This window comes from Trachemys scripta, chromosome 10 (assembly GCF_013100865.1).
Source record: "Trachemys scripta elegans isolate TJP31775 chromosome 10, CAS_Tse_1.0, whole genome shotgun sequence".
Lineage (NCBI taxonomy): Eukaryota > Metazoa > Chordata > Testudines > Emydidae > Trachemys > Trachemys scripta.
In genome coordinates, this window is record NC_048307.1 from 39,226,823 (window position 1) to 39,248,523 (window position 21,701).

Genomic DNA, 21,701 nt, shown 5'->3' on the forward strand with positions numbered 1-21,701 from the left:
CATGTGCTGTGCTATTGTAGGTCAGCTAAGGTGCTGCACTCCCGCATGGGCTGCATGTCTGTTAGGAGGAATACAGAGCTCAGCCCTGTTGTCCAGGCAGTACAGATGCGCTTGGTGTACTCTCTTCACAGGCAAAACTCCCATTGAAGTCAGTAGGAGTTTGGACTGCAAGCTTGGGTCATAAATCTTTACTAACAGTATTAAAAATGGATGTATGTACCGTGTTCAGTGCCATGATTTCTCAGAGCAATAACATCTGTGACATAGCCATATACGACTGTATTTATAGTTATGAACCCATTGCCATCTCAGTCTGCATAGCTGTCACTTAGCTCAGATCTGCAGAGGAAATAGACATTAAACCAATAACTCTCACAACAGTCATCAGAGGTAGGTGTTGTTTTCCCCAGTCTGCAGAGGGGGACAACTGAGGCACAGAGCTTAAGAGCCCAGTGTCAAATCTGTGGCAGAAGTAGGAATAGAACTAACCCCTAGTCCCTAGTCTAACCATTAGTCAACATTGCCTCACTAGGTTGGCAAGACATTAGACCCAGGTTTTGGGGGATACATGTGTACAATGCAGATACGAAAGTGTGCATGTTATTTGTGTGCCTGCTGTGAGCGTGCAATTAAAAGGATTGTGCATGCAATTGTGACAGATGCCTGAGCTAGCGGCTAGCTATTGTTGTGATGATCATTTGTCTAGTGGTTGCTGGCCATGTGTTCTCCACTCTAGAACACACAACAACACACACAGTCCCATTCATCAACTTGCTCCTGCCCAATGGTACTGATCCATTCCATAGCAAAGCAGGTTCCAAAGAGCTTGCTACTGAAGTGCCTGGTTTGGCCTCTCTTCCTCATGTGATTTCCCTGGGGCTACTCAACCTGAATGACGATGGCAGGATTGGGCCCTAAAGAGATGAGCTATCCATACCAGTGTATTTCACAGTATGTCCCATCTCTGGGTGTCGGCCTCTGAGATCGTAAGAGGGGACAAGCATGCCTTATATTTGCTGGTACCTATATGGTAGAGCACAGGATCGATGAAAAACCAATGGTAATGAAGTATATTATAAACACAGTGCCAGATCCTCAGCTGATGTGAATCATCAGTGGTGCCACTGGCTTTAGTGGAGCTGTGCCAGTTTATACCAGCTGAGGATCTTGGCCCTTGGTCTTCAGGCAAGCTGGGTTATATATTAAATACGATGCTGGGAGGCCACAGCTGCATAGATCAGAGCTGCTGATTTTAATAAACATTCATATTTCAGATGCACTGTGTAGCTCATACATCCCAAGATGTGTATCTGTCCTGCCATCCTGCAGGAGACCATGCTGATCAAGTCCTTTAAAAGCTTAAATAGAGCAGCGAGCAGAGGGGAAGGCATGGGAACCATTGTGAAAGCATGGACCATGCATCCTCATGGCACAGGAAGCTCCTTTCTCCAGTGAAGGTTTTAGGGAGGCTGGGCTGAGTCACTACTAGTTCACCCTTGTCCTAGAATAGCTGGGCAAGAGCCATTCTAGTCCCCGAGCTGACGACTGCTGCTGAGTAATCAAAGGACACAGCAGGCAGTTTTCTCCTGACACACAGTCCCAGGGAGCCTGGGGCCAGGGCAAACTGATAAATGGCTGAGAGAGCAGGGAGTGTTTCTGTGGGAAAGCATCAGGGAGCAGGTACAGCAAGTGCTCCCAGGGAGGAAAAAGGAAGCCAAGCTCAGTGGAGCAGTTGAGGGATGTGCGGCTGATTAAAGGATCAATCTCAGCCAGATTTAGGGCTTTGGGGCAGAGGGCACTCAGGAGTACCAGGATGTTGTTGGCTGATATTACCCCTTACATTTGAGGAAGCTGTAGATCCCTGGAATCTATCTAAGCTCTGCATGATTTATACCCCACTCATCACCATGGACCTTATCCAAAATCCATTAGACTCACTGGGAATCTGTCCACAGACTTTAGTGGGCTGCCCATGCACATATGCTTTTAATGTCACACAGGCAAGGTCCCTGGAACTCCAGCTCTATGCTAGTGTTTCGGTGATGTCCGCTACCAATGCAGCTAGGGCTTAATTAGCACCTTCCCTTTGAAGTGGGAGCCTAAAACTTTCACCCAGATAGTGCAAATCCTGGTGATTAATTATCTGCCTTATGGTCCCCAGAGGAGGCACTAGAACCTGTTCTTTTGGCGCACCAGGAAATTTAAGGCTGGCCATGGTGGGAATTAATTGAGACCTGGACATCTTGGATCAAGATGGAAGCTTGCATGAGTAGATCATTGGTTAGGGTGTTTTCTGAATCCTGCTCTGAACCTGAGCCGTAGAGGATGGCAATCTGGTATAGCTCCCTGATCCTGGCTCTTTAGCTCAACCTGTAGCAGCTCATGCTTTTAGCTCTTGGTTGTCCCTGTTTCAGTGCCTAGTGTGCTGGCCAAGATGGCAGCCATCACTCACACTAAGACCTGAAGATGCTTCAGACCACACAGCTGTAGCGAAGAAGTGGGCAGTAGCGCACGAAAGCTTATGCTCTAATAAATTTGTTAGTCTCTAAGGTGCCACAAGTACTCCTGTTCTTTTTGTGGATACAGACTAACACGGCTGCTTCTCTGAAACCTGACAGCTTTAATGAAGATGAGAGCAGCTGAAATCAACTGCATTTTAGATGCCACCATAAGGGCTCCTGCAAGCTGCCAATATGGCCCTGGGTTGGGCACATTGTGGGTGCCCCCAAGAGTTCTAAATCATTTGCAGGACTAATGACTGCTCTTCTTTCAAATAAGCAGTGATGGTCCTAAGACAAAATCCTGGATCCAGGAAAGTTCTGAGCCAGATCCATCTCCATAGCACATCACCTGAGCCTATTGGTATTGCTGTGCCAATGAGCTACCACACCACCACTGGGTACCGTGCCTGAACAGAGAGGGCAGAGTCAGCATGTGGACAAGTTCTGCAACCATCTGACAGAGCATAAAGACCTAGGCAGCTGGTTTGTGTTGATTATCTATGGATGAGGGAACCTCCAATGGCTGGGGGTTGGGACCCAAAGCTCAGATGGCTGGCTGAAGTAGAGGGGTTACCTATTAGCCCCCAGGGGCATCTCACTCAGAGTGTTAAAGGCCAGTGTGCAAGGCAGAGACACTAGAGGAGTGTTTCCAGGTCCTACTGCAGAAGAGAGGCGAGTGAGGGAATGGGCCAGCCTCATGCTCCCCAGGAAATGTTTAACCTGGGATTTAGGAGGAGTTGGCCCATCAGCCCTTTCCCAGGTAGAATAGAGGGAAACTGAACCAGCCAGAAGTGGGTGGAAGGCTGTCGCCTGCCCAGGCCCCTCATAAAGGCAGCAGAAGGAAAGAGCACCGGGGTCTGCTGGGAAGAAGGGTTCCTGTGGATGATTGTTGGGGGGTGGGGGCAGCAGGTCACTTACACTCTTGCACTGCTTCTGGGCCAGCTGAGAGATTGGAAGCACCCTGGGCATTCAGGATCCTGGGAAAGGTTCTGGCCAGGTGCAGATCCTGGGCTCTGGATGAGGAGGGATATTTGCTTGGAACCTGCTTTGCTATGGAATGGATCAGTACCATTGGGCAGGAGCAAGTTGATGAATGAAGTCCTGACAGAGCTATGGTCTGGTGTCTGCTGAGATGACTCTGCCCCATTCACATGGCTATAGTGACTCTCTGCCAGCCACTCAGGTAGCTGGAGTTCACAAGGCCAATCTGGAAACCTTGCAGCTGCAGGATTTGCTGAGGTGAGAAGCACGCTGCTCAGGGAGGGACAAAGCCGTGAGTGTTTCAGTCAAGCAATGTAAGCACAGGGCTGGGAGTGAGGAATCTTGGGTTTGATCCCTGATTCACTGTCCCAAGGAACTGACACACTAAGTTGAGAAGACAGACAAAGGGTGGGAGGGGAAACAGAGCACAGAGTGAGGAAGTCACTTCCCCAAGGTCATCCAGCAAGTCCGTGCCAGAGCTGGGGAAAGAAACCAGGTCTCCTAATTCCCAGCCCAGTGCCGTCCCCATTAGAATGCTGACCCAGTACAGCAATGAGCTAGCCTGAGCCTGAATTCCTTTGGAAGAGGGACATTGGGCCTTGTTTTATCCCCAACCACTAATCTCCATGTGAGTGAGGTGTGGAGGCTTCATGGGGCCTGTCCCACTCCCCATGAGGCTTCAGGATAACACAGAGTAAGCCCACGGGAAGCAGCCATTTACACCAGACTCCTCCTTCCATTAGGGACTCGGACATCTCCATCATAAATCAAGTGGATAAAATATTTGACTCGACTCACTCCCTGCTTTTATCTCCGGCCCAGGGGAATTGGGCTGCTGAAAGCATGCTCAGGGCCCAATATATGCTGCTGCTCCCAAATTAACAGGCCAGCTAGATGCATGCTGACTTATTTATTTACTGTCTGTAGTTGCCCTGGACCACCTAGGGGATGATGTACCATGCCCCCATCTGCTCTAGCCCAAGCTGGCTTCCTCCTGAGCACTCATTTAGTCATGGGAAGTCCCCAGTTATGCCCCTCATGGAGATTGAACTGTCCAAATTGCTGGCTGAAGCTTGTGTACAGTTGATACCCCCTCTCCCCTTCCTCCTGCTCCAGCACTCCCTGTGCCACTGAAATCTCACTGCAAGCAGCACAGTGCACAGGGTCACCCAGCTGCCTGGGTCCTTTGCAGACTGTTTTCAGTCAGGAGAAGAAACAGGGCCCATCTTGTTCCTCACATGCTGGCTCCCACTGAAATTGGTCAGAAGGCTGAAGTCACCAGGACAGTGATGGCAGAGAGTGGTGCCATTAGGCCTATACATCCGAGGAAGATCCTTCCCTTTTCTCCACCATGCCAGCTAGAGCGCCGGCCACAATTCCCCCTGCCTGGCTATTTCTGACTTGGGCCCCAGTAGGCCTAGTGGAGAGCAACTAACTGTCCCCCTGTTGCTTTCCTTTCCTGGCCTCCCCCACCATGAGTGTGGTCACCACTGGCCTCCTGAGCAGCTGAGGGAGGAGGAGTGGCTCAGCTGGAGGGAGGTCAGAGATAAGTGGGGTGGCTGGTTGGGAGAGACAGCCACCCCACTTGTCTCTGACCTCCCTCCAGCTGAGCCAAAGGTGAAAAGGGAGCTAGCTGGGGCTCTCACACATGTGACTTTGCAGAACCCAGAGCTGGGCCTTGCCTGACAGCTTCCTGCAGCTCAGACTGCAATCCTAGCTGCTCTGTATTCAATATAAAGGAAAGGGGAGTGCACGGGTATAGGAGGCTCAAGTCAGGACTGAGGGGCATAGGCAGAGCTGTGTGGCAGCCTGGTAGTGAACTAGCAGGTTCATTCCTAGATTTGGCTCCTGTTGCCATGAACCCAGGGCCCATTCTGCTGCTGCTCTCTGGACAGAGATGCTGTACCCTGGCCATTCTGAGTGGCAAGCTTGCAGGGCCCCTGCCACTCACCTTCTCTCTTGTAAGGCTTCCCCCACTCCACACAGCCAGTGTACGTGTACACCAAGGAGGCAGTGTTTCCCTTCCAGAGGTCCTCTTGTGGCTGGGTAACGAAGGCTCTTTAGGCAAGTCTTGTGTTTGCTGGCAGGGAGGAGAAGCCACTGCTGGGTGCATGGTGTTTCTCCCAGCCAGCTGGCACTGTGGAGCCAGTCATCTGTGCTGGCAAGTGACCCTCCTCAGCAGTAGCCCAGAAATCAGACAGACGCTCCCTACTCTCCGCCTCATTTCAACATGTCTGAGTGTGCGGATCTCCTGGGATACAGCTCTCTGTGCATTCAGGAGGCCGCCTGCCACACGGGAGATGGCTCAGAGGTGACATGGAGCCTACCGGCTGCACTGCAGCAGGGAGGAGTCTAAGGAGAGACAGAGGCTCAGGCAGTTTAGGGGCTCAAGACAGGCTATTAATTATTCATGGCCATATTTATAGAAGAAAATGCACTTAAATAATACATCTCAGAAGGAGAGGGGGTTGGGAGCATGGTTCTCTGAAACATGGAATATTTATTGGCCTGTTTCATTTTCACTCCTTGCTGTCACTTCTCATCAGCATGCTCTGGACTTTTGGGTGATTTTAAGGCAGGCTCAGGCTTCATGCCTGGCATGAGGTTCTGCTTTCTATTGCTATATAAATCTGTATATCCCATATATACAGCTCTTTCTCTCTCTTTGTCCTTCATCTTTCTATCATCTGTCTCTTTATCTCCATGCTTTATCTAGCTCTGTATCTCTCTCCCATGCATACCCTATCTCCCTTTTTCATCTCTTTATCATCACATATATAAGTACCTATATAGGAGAGAAATTTCTGAAAGCAGGTGGTTCTTTGATCTAGCAGAAAAAGGCATAATGAGATTCAATGGTTAGATGTTGAAGCTAGATGAATTCGGACTAGAGATAAGGTGCATGTTTTTAACCGTGAAGGGAACTAACCATTGCAAAATCTTGCCTAAGGATGTGATGGATTCTCCATCATTTGAAGACTTTAAACCAAGACTGGATATCTTTCTAACAGTTCTGCTATTGCTCAAACAGCAGTTATAGGCTTGGTGGAGAAATTACTGGGAGAGTTTCTGTGTTCTGTGTTATGCAAGGGGTCAGACTAGATTATCAGAATGGTATAGTCTGGCCTTAATATCCATCCATCTATTCATCCAAGCCATCTTTCTCCTGGGTGTCTTACCGCTCCCCTGAAATGACAAGAGAGGTGCTGAATTGGGGGGATGCTGTTGACAATTAGAAAGAGGGTCATAGGACCATCAGTTGAAGTCTCCAAAAGGAGATCATCTGGGATCAGCCATACAGCTGACAAGGCCTTACATGAGAGCAAGGTCCCAAGTAACTGGAGTGGGCTTTTGTTGGGGGTTCAGTCCTGAGTTGTGTCCCTCTTTGGTCTTGCTGCTGGAGCAAAGGGCTGGGCTATGGAGATGAGCTCTTTCCTTCCTCCCTGGCCCCCCTTTCTCTCTTCATCATCTGGCTGTGGGACAGGGTGATAGGGAGAGCCTAAAAGTAGCAGATCCTGCCTGGGCTGCATGGCTCCCAGAAGAGAAGAGCCCCTAACAGCCCCTTGCTTTGAAAGCTATTAAAGCCACCCCTACCTGGGATCAACCCACCTGAAAACAGTAATCAGGAATGGGGCAGATCCCCTGGGATGTCCATAGAAATATAGATCTAGTGTTTGTCAAGCCAGCTGCACCATCCTTGGCATGCATTTTCCTGTTCTGTCTCAGTCTAAAATCTGGTATTTCTGCACTCATTACTCCTGATGTCATTCTGCACCAAAAAATTAAAAATTCTGCAGAATTCTGTTTTATTTGTCAATAAATAAATATGGAGGCTCCAGCATGGCAGTGGGGAGCACAGGCCACTGGCTGCACAAAGGTGGGAGATCACCCTGCAGCCTCCCCACCCCCGGGAGATGGACTCAGCAGTGAGGCTGCACCCAACCCTGACACAGCACAAGACCTGGGCCTGTCCCGGAAACACCCTGGAGCCCTGCCCCTCTGCACCAGGTGTGGAGCAGGCAGGCTCAACCAGGCAGGATCCAAGTGTGAGAGGCTCAGTTTTGGGGGATCCAGGTGTGAGGTGAGAGGGTTCTGTGTGGGACAATCTGGGTGCAGGCAGCTCAGTGGGGGGTCTAGGTGTGGGGGATCTGGATGCACAGAGGCTTGTTGGGAGGGGGGTGTTCCAGGTGCGGGGGCAATGTGACTCTGCAGGGGCTTCCAGGTGAAGATGGTTGGGGCTCAGCGGAGGGATCTGGGTGTGGGGGTCTCAGTGGGGGACTCTGGGTGCTGGGGGAGTGGGGCTTGGTGGGGTGGGCATCTGGGTGCAGCTAGTTGGGGGTCAGTGACCACCTTCTTGTTGCTAACATATCTGTAGAAAGCCTTCTTATTACCCTTCACATACCTTGCTAGCTGCAACTCCAAATGTGCTTTGGCCTTCCTGATTACATCTCTTCATGCTCGAGCAATATTTTTATACTCCTCCCTAGTCATCTGTCCAAGTTTCCACTTCCTGTAAGCTTCCTTTTTGTGTTTAAGCTCACCGAAAATTTCTCTGTTAAGCCAAGCTGGGCGCCTGCCATATTTGCTATTCTTTCTGCACATCAGGATGGTTTGTTTCTGCACCTTCAATACGGCTTCTTTGAAATACAGCCAGCTCTCTGGACTCCTTTCCCCTTCATATTAGCCTCTCAGCGGATCCTGCCCATCAGTTCCTGAGGGAGTCAAAGTCTGCTTTTCTGAAGTCCAGGGTCTGTATTGTGCTGCTCTCCTTTCTTTCTTTTGTCAGGATCCTGAACTCGACCATCTCATGGTCACTGCTGCCCAGGTTGCCACCCACTTCTACTTCCCCTACCAATTCTTCCCTGTTTGTGAGCAGCAGGTCAAGAGGAGCATGGCCCCTAGTTGGTTCCTCCGGCACTTGCACCAGAAAGTTGTCCCCAACACTCTCCAAAAACTTCCTGGATTGTCTGTGCACTGTTGTATTGCTCTCCCAGCAGATGTCAGGGTGATTGAAGTCCCCAATGAGAACCAGGGCCTGTGATCTGGAAATTCTGTTAGTTGTCTGAAGAAAGCATCATCTACCTCATTCTCCTGGTCTGGTGGTCTATAGCAGATGCCCACCACAACACCACCCTTGTTGCTCTCGCTTCTAAACTTAATCCAAAGGCACTCAACAGGCTTTTCTCCAGTTTCATACTGGAGCTCTGAGCAATCATACTGCTCTCTACATACAGTGCAACTCCTCCACCTTTTCTCCCCCACCTGTCCTTCCTGAACAGCTTATTCCCATCCATGACAGTGCTCCAGTCATGTGAGTTACTCCACCAAGTCTCTGTTATTCCAATTACATCATAGTTCCTTGACTGTGCCAAGACTTCCAATTCTTCCTGCTTGTTTCCCAGGCTTCTTGCGTTCATGTACAGGCACCTAAGATAACTAGCCAATTGCCCTATTTTCTCAGTATGAATCAGGAGGCCTCCCCTGTTGCACCGTCCTCCTTGTGTTTCCTCCCCACTTCCCCACTTACCTCAGGGCTTAGATCTCCGTCCCCTCCTCACTAAGTTAGCAAGCCTGCCTGTGAAGCCCTCCTCACTAAGTTAGCAAGCCTGCCTGTGAAGATGCTCTTCCCTCTCTTCATTAGGTGGATCCCATCTCTTCCTAGCAATCCTTCTTCCTGGAACAACATTCCATGGTGGAAGAATCCAAAGCCCTCTCTCCAACACCACCTGCGTAACCACGCATTTACTTCCACAATTCGATGGTCAATACCTGGGCCTTTTCCTTCAACAGGGAGGATGGATGAGAAGCATCAGAAACATCTCCCTTCCCCCCAGGTTAACCTAACTAATCACTGTCCCACCACTGGGCTGACATGCTCCATTGCACACCTCTTGGATGGAGCTTGCCAGCCTGTGGATGGCACTGTTTCACAGAGACATTGGGACTGAGTGTGATCTCACTCCCACTAGATTTATACAGGTAAGCTCCTTAACTTCAGTGGAGTTACTCCTGATTTACCCCAGTGTAGGTGAGATCAGACTCAGGCCCCGTGTATCAGGCAGTAAAAACCTGAGGATGGCAGGAGTCACTAGGATGCTGCTCAGTCATTTGCCATGCAGCCCTTCTGGTCTTGGACCAACGAACCAGTCCTGTTGGCAACTGGGCAGAACACAAGTGCTGAATCAGATGGAGCCTTTTCCATCAAGTTCAGAAAACAGCAGGTCATGAACCATTAGGGACCATGTCTTTGTGTTCCATTCACAAAGGCAGATGACAATATATACCATGTGCTGAACAGTGTGCGACCCAGGCCATTCCCTTTTCTGTGATAGGCAGTGTCCTCTGTCAATCTATCCCCTACACCAAGAGCAGCCAGACTTTGCTCAATGGAGGTCCATGGCAGCAGCTTGCCAGGAGCCCAAGAGCCACAGTTAGTGTGTGTGGAATGAAGCAGATCACAGTTGCCCTCAGCTGCATTCTCCCAGGCTCCATCTTGAGCCAAGCTGAGCCCAAATACCAGTGCCTGCAGAGGAGTGGTTTCTGCAGCAGGAGACAGGTCCATACACAAGGATGGGGGCAGCTGGGGGCTGACCTTAGAACTCCGTAGTCTGGGGCAAGTCCTAACCTACAGTTTCTCCTCAGTCTCTTCCCTTCAGGGCTGGAGTTACCACAGCCATGGGGCCCCTGAATCCGGGTATGTTGGTTGGAGAGGCCCTCTGTAGTGTGGGAGGTGCCAAGATCAGAATGGGAGGAGGATTTGATCTCTGTGGGAAGCTCATCCTATCTTCTGGGCATCTTACTGCCTGTTTGCTTGGCACACTTGACCCTACAGGTGCATGTCTCTGTTGTTTGTGAGATGGAGAAAGGGCCATCACCTCCTGACAATGGAGACAACCCTAGATCCTGATGCTCATTCTATCATGTCTCATTTCCTGCTTCTACAGCACATTACAGTCCTCCCAAAACCCCGTGAGTGATACTGTGGGTGGTGCTGTGCCACTTTAACATGCAGGCAGATTGAGCCTACTGTTGGGACTCATTAAGAAAGGTATAGATAATAAGACAGAAAATATCATGTTGCCTCTATATAAATCCATGGTACGCCCACATCTTGAATACTGCATGCAGATGTGGTCGCCCAATCTCAAAAAAGATATATTGGAATTGAAAAAGGTTCAGAAAAGGGCAACACAAATTATTAGGGGTATGGAACGGGTTCCATATGGGGAACAATTAATAAGACTGGGACTTTTCAGCTTGGAAAAGAGACGACTAAGGGGAGATATGATAGAGGTCTATAAAATCATGACTGGTGTGGAGAAAGTATATAAGGAAGTGTTATTTACTCCTTCTCATAACACAGGAACTAGGGGTCCAAATGAAATTAATAGGCAGCAGGTTTAAAACAAACAAAAGGAAGTATTTTTTCACACAACGCATGGTCAACCTGTGGAATTCCTTGCCAGAGGATGTTGTGAAGGCCAAGACTATAATGGGGTTCAAAAAAGAACTAGATAAGTTCATGGAGGATAGATCCATCAATGGCTATTAGCCAGGATGGGCAGGGATGGTCTCCCTAACCTGTTTGCCAGAAGCTGGGAATGGGCAACAGGGGATGGATCACTTGATGATTACCTGTTCTGTTCCTTCCCTCTGGGGCACCTGGCATTGGCCACTGTTGGAAGACAGGATACTGGGCTAGAGGGACCTTTGGTCTGATCCAGTATGGCCGTTCTTATGAGCCACAGGGAGGAATGACTTACTCAACACTGTATGGAGCGCCATGTGGAGCACTGTGCCTTTAAGAGGCTCTGGGAAGAGCTAGTTGAAACTGGTGATAACTGAACACCACCGGCCAGGATTAGGCCTAGACAGCTCTTGGCTTCCAGATGCCTCCTCCATCACCTGGATCATGCTGCCTAACAAATACAGCCATACTAATCATAATGGAACAGGAGGTGAAGCCAGGGGATGAAAAGCTGGAGGGAGGCAGGTCCTGTGAATGGGAAGAGAGGTGGGGCCATGCCCAATGTGGGGAGCAGGTTGCCCCAGCCAATCTTATTACTAAGATGGGGGTCACACAAGAACATGTTGAGAACCTCTGATTTATTCCACAAAGTGTCCATTAGCAGATCCCGATTGTCTCTAGTCTACCCAGTGTCCAGCACTGCTCACTAATACCTGTTGCCAACTCTTGGTCCATGGTTCATTGGTGAGTGCTTCAGTGCATGTCTGCAATTCCAAGCTGGCTGGAGCTGGAGCTCCCACTGAATGGTCCTGCTCCCTGAATGGATGAGCCTAAAATAGGTCTGTGATCACAAATTCTAGATGTGCTCGTCCCACAGTGGTGCCAGCTGCCCTGCTTCTGTGTTCGTTTATGCTAGTAACCTTAGAATCATAGAAGATTAGGTTTGGAAGAGACCTCAGGAAGTCATCTAGTCCAACCCCCTGCTCAAAGCAGAACCAACCCCAACTAAATCATCCCAGCCAGGGCTTTGTCAAGCCGGGCCTTAAAAACCTCTAAGAATGGAGATTCCACCACCTCCCTAGGTAACCCATTCCAGTGCTTCACCACCCACCTAGTGAAATAATTAATGAGATATCCATCTCCTAGAACTGGAAGGGACCTTGAAAGGTCATCGAGTCCAGTCCCCTGCCTTCACTAGCTGGACCAAGTACTGATTTTGCCCCAGATCCCTAAGTGGCCCCCTCAAGGATTGAACTCACAACCCTTGGTTTAGCAGGCCAATGCTCAAACCACTGAGCTATCCCTCCCCCAATTAGTGTTTCCTAATATCCAACCTAGACCTCCCCCACTGCAGCTTGAGACCATTGCTACTTGTTCTGTCATCTGCCACCACTGAGAACAGCCGTGCTCCATTCTCTTTGAACTTTGTTTGCTACAAAATCCATCTGGAGCTAAATGAATTAAAAAGGGGCATGAGCACAGCAGGTGGGGTGAGCTACTGAGCTTGTTTATCCATATAGGGCCTGATCCTGCTCTCACTTAAGTCAGTAGCAAAATTCCCATTGGCCTGATCCATCTATACCTGTGCACTGTAGGTGTAAAATATTAGGGGCAAAATCCTGACTGTATTGAACACATAGGAGCTTTATCACTGGCTTAATGGGGCCAGAATTTCACCCTCTGTCCTGAATTATCATCTGAACCAAGGCCCTTTGTACCACTTTGGACAGTGACATTAACATGGGTGTGAATGGAATTAAGCCCACTTTGCCCCTCCAGAGTAGTGTCAAGGGGCCTAAGGCCTTGTTTACACTGCAGAGTTTTGTTGGCAAAAGGCAGGTTTTGGTGGCAAAACAGTGGAGGTGTACACACTGCGATGCCAGTTTTAGCGAAAAAACTCTTCAGTTTTGGCGACAAAATGAAACCACCTCGACGAGAAGCATAGAGCTTTTTGTGCAAAAGTTTTGGCAACAAAGAGCCAGTGTAGATGCTGCCGTTCATTATGTCGACATAACTGGCCTCCCCCAGTATCCCATGATGCCCATTGTGCCCCCTCTGCTCACTGTTTTCAACTCAGCTGCTCTGCATGCATGTGCCCTGTGACATTGCACCCCATATTTATCATAGTAATATTATTATAATATGGTTATGGCAAGTGTAGCTTGAGTTTAAGAATCTGCAGCCCATTTGTATAATCAGTTAGGATGAGAGATTGTGAATTCAAATCCAATCTATCTAATATATTAAGCTTAAATTGCATTTTTGTTTATTTGCTAGGTAATCTGCTTTGATCTCTTTGCTATCACTTATAATCACTTAAAATCTATCATTTGTAGTTAATAAACATGTTTTTGCTTTATCTGAAGCAGTGAGCTTGGAGTGAAGTCTGTGGGAATCTTACCTCAGAGGGGCTGTTGCATATTCCTCTCCACATTGAGGGGGAGGAGAACTGGATAATAAATTCATACTGGTTGGGGTTTGGACCAGGGCAGGATGGTATCGCTCTGGGGTCCTAGACTGGAAAGCTGGAGGTTATTTTGGCTGTAGCTTCTCTGTTGCTGGTTCACATGCAGTGGCTGGTCAGAGAGCCTGCATGTAACTGCAGCTGTGTGTGTCACTACCTGTGTGTATGCTGGTGAAAGTGAAAGACTAGGAACCATGTCTGCAGCTTGTCACAGCAGCACAGCGGGAAAGGAAGCCCAGGCTGCTGGGTCAGAGGGCTCAGCGGTATCCCAGTTCCAGGTGGCACCGGGTGGAGGGCGGTCACTCTCATACCTCTTAACAAGGTGCAGTTTGCAGTCCTCCCTCACCAGCTGCTACCCACCGGCTGGTGCAGACAGGGAGTCAGGTGTTGGCCCTGCCCTTCACCTTACTGAGCTGCCCCACTTGAGAATCCAGCTCTGAGAGCAGCACTATTCTGCCCCGGGTTCTTACTCCTGTTCTCCTGCGACACACACATTCCTACAACGAAGGAGGGATGGGATCAGCATCCAGCCCCCACCCTGCGCCTGGTGAACAAAGGGCTTGTCATAACAGATCAAACCAAATATCCACTGTCTTTGACAGTGGCCAATACCAGCTGCCCCCAGAAAGGTGTGAGAAAGCTCTTGATGGATTAACATTAACAGTTGGTGCCCTGAATCATGATGGTTCATAGTCCATATACATTTTCATTGTGGCTAATACAACTATGAACATTCTTATGTCAATGGTCCCATTTGTCCATTGCCCCACACCTGGGGCAGGCATTTATATCATTGTAAGATAGATGTAAAATGCTACCAAATTAGAAGGGTAGGGCCAGCTTCTCACCTACACTAAACTTGACACTGCTCTAGAGGGGCTAAGTGGGGTCAGTTCCATTCACACCCATGTTAAGGTCACTATCCAGAGTGGTACAAGAGCCTTGGGTTAAATAACAATTCAGGATAGAGGGTGAAATCCCAGACCATTATGTCAGTGGCATAGCTCCTATTGACATCAGTGGGGTCAGGATTTCACCTCTAGTGTTTTACACCTACAGGATCAGACCCCAGTTAAACAGCCCACCCCACACCCTCCTGAGCATCAAACTGTGCTAACCTTATCCCTATTCCTCTACAGGTTTATTTTGCACCAGGAATGAAGTCTTCAGAATACTATTATTTATTGTGTGGATTACGGTATCCTTAGCACTGGTGTGCAAGGCACTGTACAAACATATAACAAAGAGACAGGGATGCTGCTTTCCAACCCAAGGAGATGAAAGGCCATGTTTACACCATTGGAAGATGTTGCTGCTTTGCATTCATGGGGCTATTTAAAGGGATTTAAAGTGCTGCGTTCCACTGATTGTAAAGAGGAAGGAAAGACTGTTTGATTTTAGGCCAGATTCTGCCCTGAGTTCCCCCCTTGAGGGATCAAATTGAGCCAGTGAGGTTGCATGAGGGTGGCAAAGGGAGGAGTGCCCCCCCCAGCATTACACCCCATTGTGCTGTGGTGGTGCTGGTGCAGGGCCAAAGAGCCCTGTGGTCTCATCAAGGTGAGTTGAGGATGTTGTGGCAAGCATTCTTTGAATATCATGACTTTTGCCAGCAAAAAAAAGCGTCTGTTCCTGAGTTTTCAGTATGCAGGACCCAGATATGATAGTGAGGAGGACCATGTAAGGAGAGAGAGAGAGGCCTTTCAGAGCTCCACACCCCCCTGCCCTCACCCCTTCCACTACAAACACACCAGATGTAGAGATTCATGTTATTGTCCCATCCTTGCCTTTTGAAATGCACTGGGTCTGCTTATATACGGAGGAGAATGGCGGCCTCTAGTGGCACATGCTGGGATAAACATTTGACACAGGAAGAGAAGATTGGCTTGTCTGGAGACTCAGGATTGCTGCAGTTTGAAAGTAAAACTGCAAGACGGATTGTCCCATTCCCACCCAGCTCCCCTTATCTGTGGAAATAGAACAAGGCATCAGGTTTCCTCCCAGGGTATCCCTACACTGTGCAGTTACAGTCATGGAATCCCAATTCCTTTTGTTGCAGAGTTGTGACTCACATTGTAGGGCTGATGGTCAAGTGAGTGATGCAGCTGGGAAGGGACAGAAAGAAAAGGTTCCTTCTTGATGGATGGGCCTCCTGCAATGCGTTTTCAGAATTCCAGACTCTCAGCCATAGCCTTTACCTACAAAACCATCCCCCCCTTGGGCATCAGTTGTATGTTCAGGCCTTTTTTTTAACTAAGAGCTTCAGCCAGGTAACTGCAGTCCTGGAGCATTAATATCCCATCTGCACTTGAGGGGCAGTTCCACTGAATAACACTGCCCCCTGGGCCAGAGCCCCACCATGTGCAGACCAGGTAGAGCATTTAAGGCCATAGCCAGTGGAAGTCTCTGGAGATGTAACACACACAGGGAAGGGGCAGGACAAGGTGAGATTCTTAGAGCACCTCTAGGCTCAGTTGGCCTTGCATCTCAGCTTTGCCCTGGGTCTGCATGTACATCTCAGGCTCCTCCCTCTCCCAACAGGTCTCCAGACAGGCACCCGGGAGGAAGAATTGCCCCCTAACCTCTCCCCATTGTGTTCCAGAGTAACCGTAGAAGATGTCGAACCAGAGTACTGGTGACACCAAGCCCCCATGTTTACCCCGGAATGGACTAGTGAAGATCCCCAACCAGCCCAATGGACTTGGCTCTGCTAGCATCACCAAAGGGACACCAGCAGTGAAAAACCGGCTGTGCCAGCCTTCTTCCATGCCTGCTATCATCAGCCCAGCCTTATCCAATCACAGTGACCTTCCCATACCCAGTCTGGCATCACCACTGTCCTTGGCAACTCTGGCAGGGGTGCCGTCCCCTTCTGGCACCTCCATGGTGGGACTGAACTTGAGTGAGGCCTCCTCGACAAATGAGCACCCCTCCCCAGAGAGGCACCCTGGCTCCCCCACGGAAAGGCAGCTTGCTGTGGATGAGAAGATCCTCAACCGTTTGTTCTGGTACTTTTCAGCCTGTGAGAAATGTGTCCTGGCCCAGGTGTGTAAGGTGTGGAGGCGGGTCCTGTACCAGTCCAAGTTCTGGGTAGGCCTGACACCAGTGCTGCACACCAAAGAGCTCTACAATACCCTGCCCAGTGGTGAGAAGGAGTTTGTTAACCTCCAGGGCTTTGCTGTCCGGGGCTTTGACAGCTTTTGTCTGGTGGGGGTCTCAGACCTGGACATTTGTGAATTCATTGACAACTACCCCCTGTCCAAGAAAGGGGTGAAGTCCATGAGCCTTAAGAGATCGACCATCACGGATGCAGGGCTCGAGGTAGGTCTCCTGCCCCCACTCTGGCTACCGGGAACCACCGAGATGCGGCTGAGTGATGGAAGACTCTTGTTCACTGCAGTCCAGCTCCCGGGAGCAAGGCAGGGTTCTTCCTAGTCACATGTTTTCTAGCGTTCTCTCCAGTCTGGTTTGAAATGTCTCAAATGATGGTGCTCCCAGCACTTCCTGGGAAGCCTTTTCCACAGCCCCATAGAACTCACTAATTTGCCATTGCTGAATTCCATCCCATTATTCCTTATGATCCCAAAACAATCCTGCCTCTCTTTGGGGTCTGAATTCCATCCAATCTCTCTCTGGTGAGCCGTGCCTGCTATTTCTGGGTCAAACACACCACACCTGGACTGTTGTTATTACAGAAGTAGCACCTCAGGTCCCAATTGTGAGCAGGGCCCCATTATGGTAGGTGCTGTATAGACACACCGTCACTGCCCCAAAGAGCTCAGAATCTCAGGCAAGAGACGGGAAGGAAGTGTTGTTATGTCCATTGTATGTATGGGCAGCTGAGGCCCAGAGGGATTTTAAGTGAATTGTCCAAGATCACATAGGAAGGCTGTGGTAGAGCGAGGAATTGAATCCACCTGACCTAAGGTTTAGGCCAGTGCCTTAGCCACAAGATCAGCCTAACACCTCTCTGATTGCTGGTGTGAGCCTCTGCCTAAGCTGCCCAGACTCTCCCTTGCCATAGTGCCAGTGCAGTGCAAGAGAAAACACACTCCTTTAATTCTGTAGCCACAGTCCAGAGAGAATGCTGTGTATCCAAATATATTGGCTACAAATTCCCATGATTCCTCCCTTCCCTGGGAGGCTGGGAGCTAGTTAAACAGATCTGTGTCAGCTAAACAGATTGCTTCCTTTTGACACCCCCATAGTTCCACCTCACTGTCTTCCCTCGGAGTTGGAATACAGTAACTCCCCACTTAACGTCCCCTTGCTTAACGTTGTTTCGATCTTACATCCCTGCTCAATTATAGAACATGCTCCATTTAAAGTTGTGCAATGTTTTGCTATAACATTGTTTGGCTGCCTGCTTTGTCCACAGCTGGCAGCCCCCCTATCAGCTCTCCTATGCCCCCCCACCAACAGCGCCTCCTGCCTGCCGGCAGACCCCGCAGATCAGCGTTTTCCCCCTCCTCCCCACACCTCCTGCCCGTGGCAATCAGCTGGCTTGTGGCGTTCAGGAGGCAGGGAAGGGAGGGGGAGCCCACGCACCATGTTCTCGCTTCTCCCTCCTCCCTCCTGCCTCCTGAACGCTGCAAGCCAGATGATTGCCTCGGGCAGGAGGCAGAGGAGGGAGCGGGGAGAAGCGAGGATGCAGTGTGCGGAGTAAGGCGGGGGGGAGAAGAGGCATGTTAAGGGTGGGGGCTTGGGGGAAGGGGTGGCATGGGCGGGCCAAGGGTTGAGCCCCCTGTCCTTGGTGCTTGCAGAGTAGGGGAAGCTGCTGCTGCTGCTGCACAACATGCTTTTCCTAGCCTATAGCACCTTCAGCCTCTTTGCCTGCCTCATTGTCTCCAGTGCCAGTGGGCTGTGCCTGTGTGGGCTAAGGCGGGGGCACCTCCCAACTATAGTACTGTACTATATGGCAAAAAAAATAATTCCCTGGAACCTACCCCCCACCCCAGTTTACATTCATTCTTATGGGGAAATTGGATTCGCTTAACATCGTTTCACTTAAAGTCGCATTTTTCAAGAACATAACTACAACGTTAAGTGACAAGTATCAGAGGGGTAGCCATGTTAGTCTGGATCTGTAAAAAACGACAAAGAATCCTGTGGCACCTTATAGACTAACAGATGTATTGGAGCATAAGTTTTCGTGGGTGAATACTCACTTCGTCAGATGCATGTCAGATGCAACGTTAAGTGAGGAGTTACTGTACTAGATTCACTGCCCCCTGCTGGCACCTGAAGGAGTGAGCACCTGAGGTCTGGGATCAAGCTGAGAAAGCCTGCATGGTATGACATAACACTCATCCCCGGGCAACTGAGTCAGCCTGAGTGGATCATTATGGACAGGGCCCAGTCTCATCACTCCTTAGTCTCTGCACTCAGCAGCACTGCTGCATTATGGAGGTGAGCCAGGCCCCCATGCTGAGCTCCCCTCATTCTCCCCAGGGGGCAGGACTCCGCAGGCCTGGGACTCACTTCTGTTTTTTTGCTTATCTTCCTAAAAGCTAATGCATCAGGGTTTTAGCCAGGCACCTGCAGGGGCAAGGAAGGATTTTTTTCCCTTCCAACGTATGCTGAGGTGGGGAGTTGATCTTCTTCCTTGGAAGAATCATTGATGGCCACAGCTGGAGATGGGACACTGAGTGATATGGCAGGGCTCTGAGGTGGTACCAAGAATTCTTTCGCTCGGGTGTGTGGCTGGCTGGTTCTTGTTCATGTGCTCAGGGTCTAGCTGATCTCCCTGTGTGTGCTTGGGAAGGAATTTCCCACAGGTCAGACTGGCAGTGCCTTCCTCTGGCTTGCCTTCCTCTGCAGCATGTGGGTGAAGGTCACTTTCTAGGATTATCTGGGTGCATCTCACTTAATCATTTCTCTGCCATTCCATTTGCCTTGGGCATTGGTACATGTCAGTCCCTCCTTTTCTCTGCCTAGTCTCCCATGGGCTGTAATCCTTTGGGCTGAGTTCAGTTGTTGGGTATAGTGTGCAGGTGCTGGGTGATGTCAGTGGACTTATGGACAGGAGGTCAGATTGTCACAAGATGGTCTGGTGGTCCCTTCTGGCCTTAAACTCTATGACTCCCCATCTTCTCCTCCACTTCCTTGCCACATTCTAAGCGAAATCTGGCCCCGGGCACAAACCTTTGATAGGGCAGAATAAAGGCTCTTTACTCCATTGCCCTTTAAAACAATCTGGCCATAATAATATTGTCACCTAGCTTTTCTGCAGGACTTTTCATCCACAGATCCCACAGCATTGTACCAAGGAGGCAAGTATTATTCTCTCCATTTTATACATGGGGAAACTGAAACACAGAAAGGTTAAGTGACTTGCCCAGGGGTCATCCAAAAGGTCATGGGCTGACCTGGGAATAAAACCCAGGTCTCCAGAGTCTTGGACCAATACCTGCACTACTGAAACAACTTTTCAATGCCCCCAGGATTGTTGTGGCTTTTGCTCTTTACACAACAAGAATAATATAAAGAAATCACAAGATACACAAGCATGCCAGGCCTAACTATGTCCATCCTACTGCTCTGGCTGGTTTCTGGTGGCATCTAAAATGGAGAGCATGGTGAGCTCCACAAGAGAGCACGGTGAGCGCCACAAGAAGGCTCACAAATATTGAAAGGGATACTACCATCTTCTTATACACTGCTGTTACACACACAGGAAAGGTGTAGTTAAATTTCCAAGGCTAGCCTCAACTCAGCCCCATATTTCCCCTGCCTTTTCAGCGAGGAGACTGCTCATCAATGCTCCATAAGCAGAAAGTCCACTCTGCTGTGTGTATCCATTCCAGCAGAGCCCTCCATAGCTGTGTGCTGGTAAAGCCCATTCCCAGTCTTCCAGCCTTCATCAGCTACAGGGCAAGGAATCTCTGCCACCCATCAGGAGTGTGCCATAAACTTGGCGCTGTTTACCTCTATCCCAGACACCTGCCCCTTTTGCAGCGTGAGGGAGACCCTGGCGCATGTTTACCTGAAGTGCGCCAGGCTTCAGCCCCTATTCCGGCTCCTCATGGATATTTTGTTAAGATTTTGGTTGTACTTTTCTCCTCACCTTTTTATTTATGCACAAAGTCATGGGACCTCCTGGTCAACTTCCTCCTGGCCCTAGCGAAACTGGCCATCTATAAAACCAAGAGTGAGGAGGTTGGCCGATGGAGTCTCCTGTGACTGTGGGGCCTATTTCAGGTCCTCCGTTCGTTCACATATCCGGGCAGAGTTCCTCTGGGCAGCGTCCGCTGGCTCCCTTGACGCCTTCAAGGAGCAGTGGGCGCTGTCCGAGGTTCTGTGCTCGGTGTCCCCGTCTGGTTTGCTTCGTTTGACCCTTTGACCTCACTCCTGTCCCTGTTCTTTTATTAGTTGTCCCCTGTAATTTTTTTGGTCTCCAGGTCCTGTGGGACCCCCCCCCTTAGGCTTTGCCCGCCCACTTCCTGAATCCCAATAGGATCAGGAGTGTGCCAGAGTGGATTACAAGCCAGTAAACCTTGGGATGTGAGTGCCATGCTGGAAAGAGTCCCCCAGATTTGTAAGCTGGTGTTCCCTAGTGCCAGGGTGGCTGCTGCCAGAGCAGTGTGCAGTACCCAGGCAGAGAAAGGGGAGATGCTCTGGCTGCATCCTGGCTCCCTAAGCCTACAACATGTGACTTGGTGATTAACCCAAAGGGAGGGGATACAGGAGGAAGGTGGACATTAAAATGACATCTTGCTGGAGGTCCCAAGAAGAGCTTCCCCCTCCCTCCCTCAGGCACATAGGATTGACTGCAGAGCAGAGATGGTGGGCCAGGTGGGGCAGGGTGTGACCACTGGGATACATGGGAAGGTCAAGGTGTGACAAGGCTTCACATCTGGTCTGTAGCAGGCTGGAGAGAGATGATGCTGGTCAGAATGTAGTGTGTGGATGGGGATGTTGGTGAGCTAGAGACCACAGGGGAAATGTGAATGAAGAGGACTGTGACGTCTAGGTGGAGTGTGGGCGGGGACCCAGGAGCAGAGTTAATGTTATGTTGGAGTCTCAGCTGTGTACATCAAGCATTTGTGTTTTACATGTCGTTTTGAAGGCAATATATTTCTGACAAAAAGAAGAACAGGAGTACTTGTGGCACCTTAGAGACTAACAAATTTATTAGAGCATAAGCTTTCGTGGACTACAGACCACTTCTTCGGATGCATATAGAATGGAACATATAATGAGGAGATATATATACACACATACAGAGAGCATAAACAGGTGGGAGTTGTCTTACCAACTCTGAGAGGCCAATTAATTAAGAGAAAAAAAA

At 49.7% G+C, this 21,701-nt stretch overlaps 1 protein-coding gene across 1 annotated transcript in view; it reads left to right on the forward strand.

The window, feature by feature from the left end:
- FBXL16 (F-box and leucine rich repeat protein 16) overlaps positions 1–21,701 on the forward strand; it is an 81,604-nt gene that overhangs the window by 28,804 nt on the left and 31,099 nt on the right. Inside the window, exon 2 of the mRNA XM_034783713.1 lies at positions 16,014–16,830. Within this exon, the coding sequence (XP_034639604.1) occupies positions 16,028–16,830 (803 nt within the window). The 5' untranslated portion in view covers positions 16,014–16,027. The remainder of the gene's footprint in view (positions 1–16,013; positions 16,831–21,701) is intronic.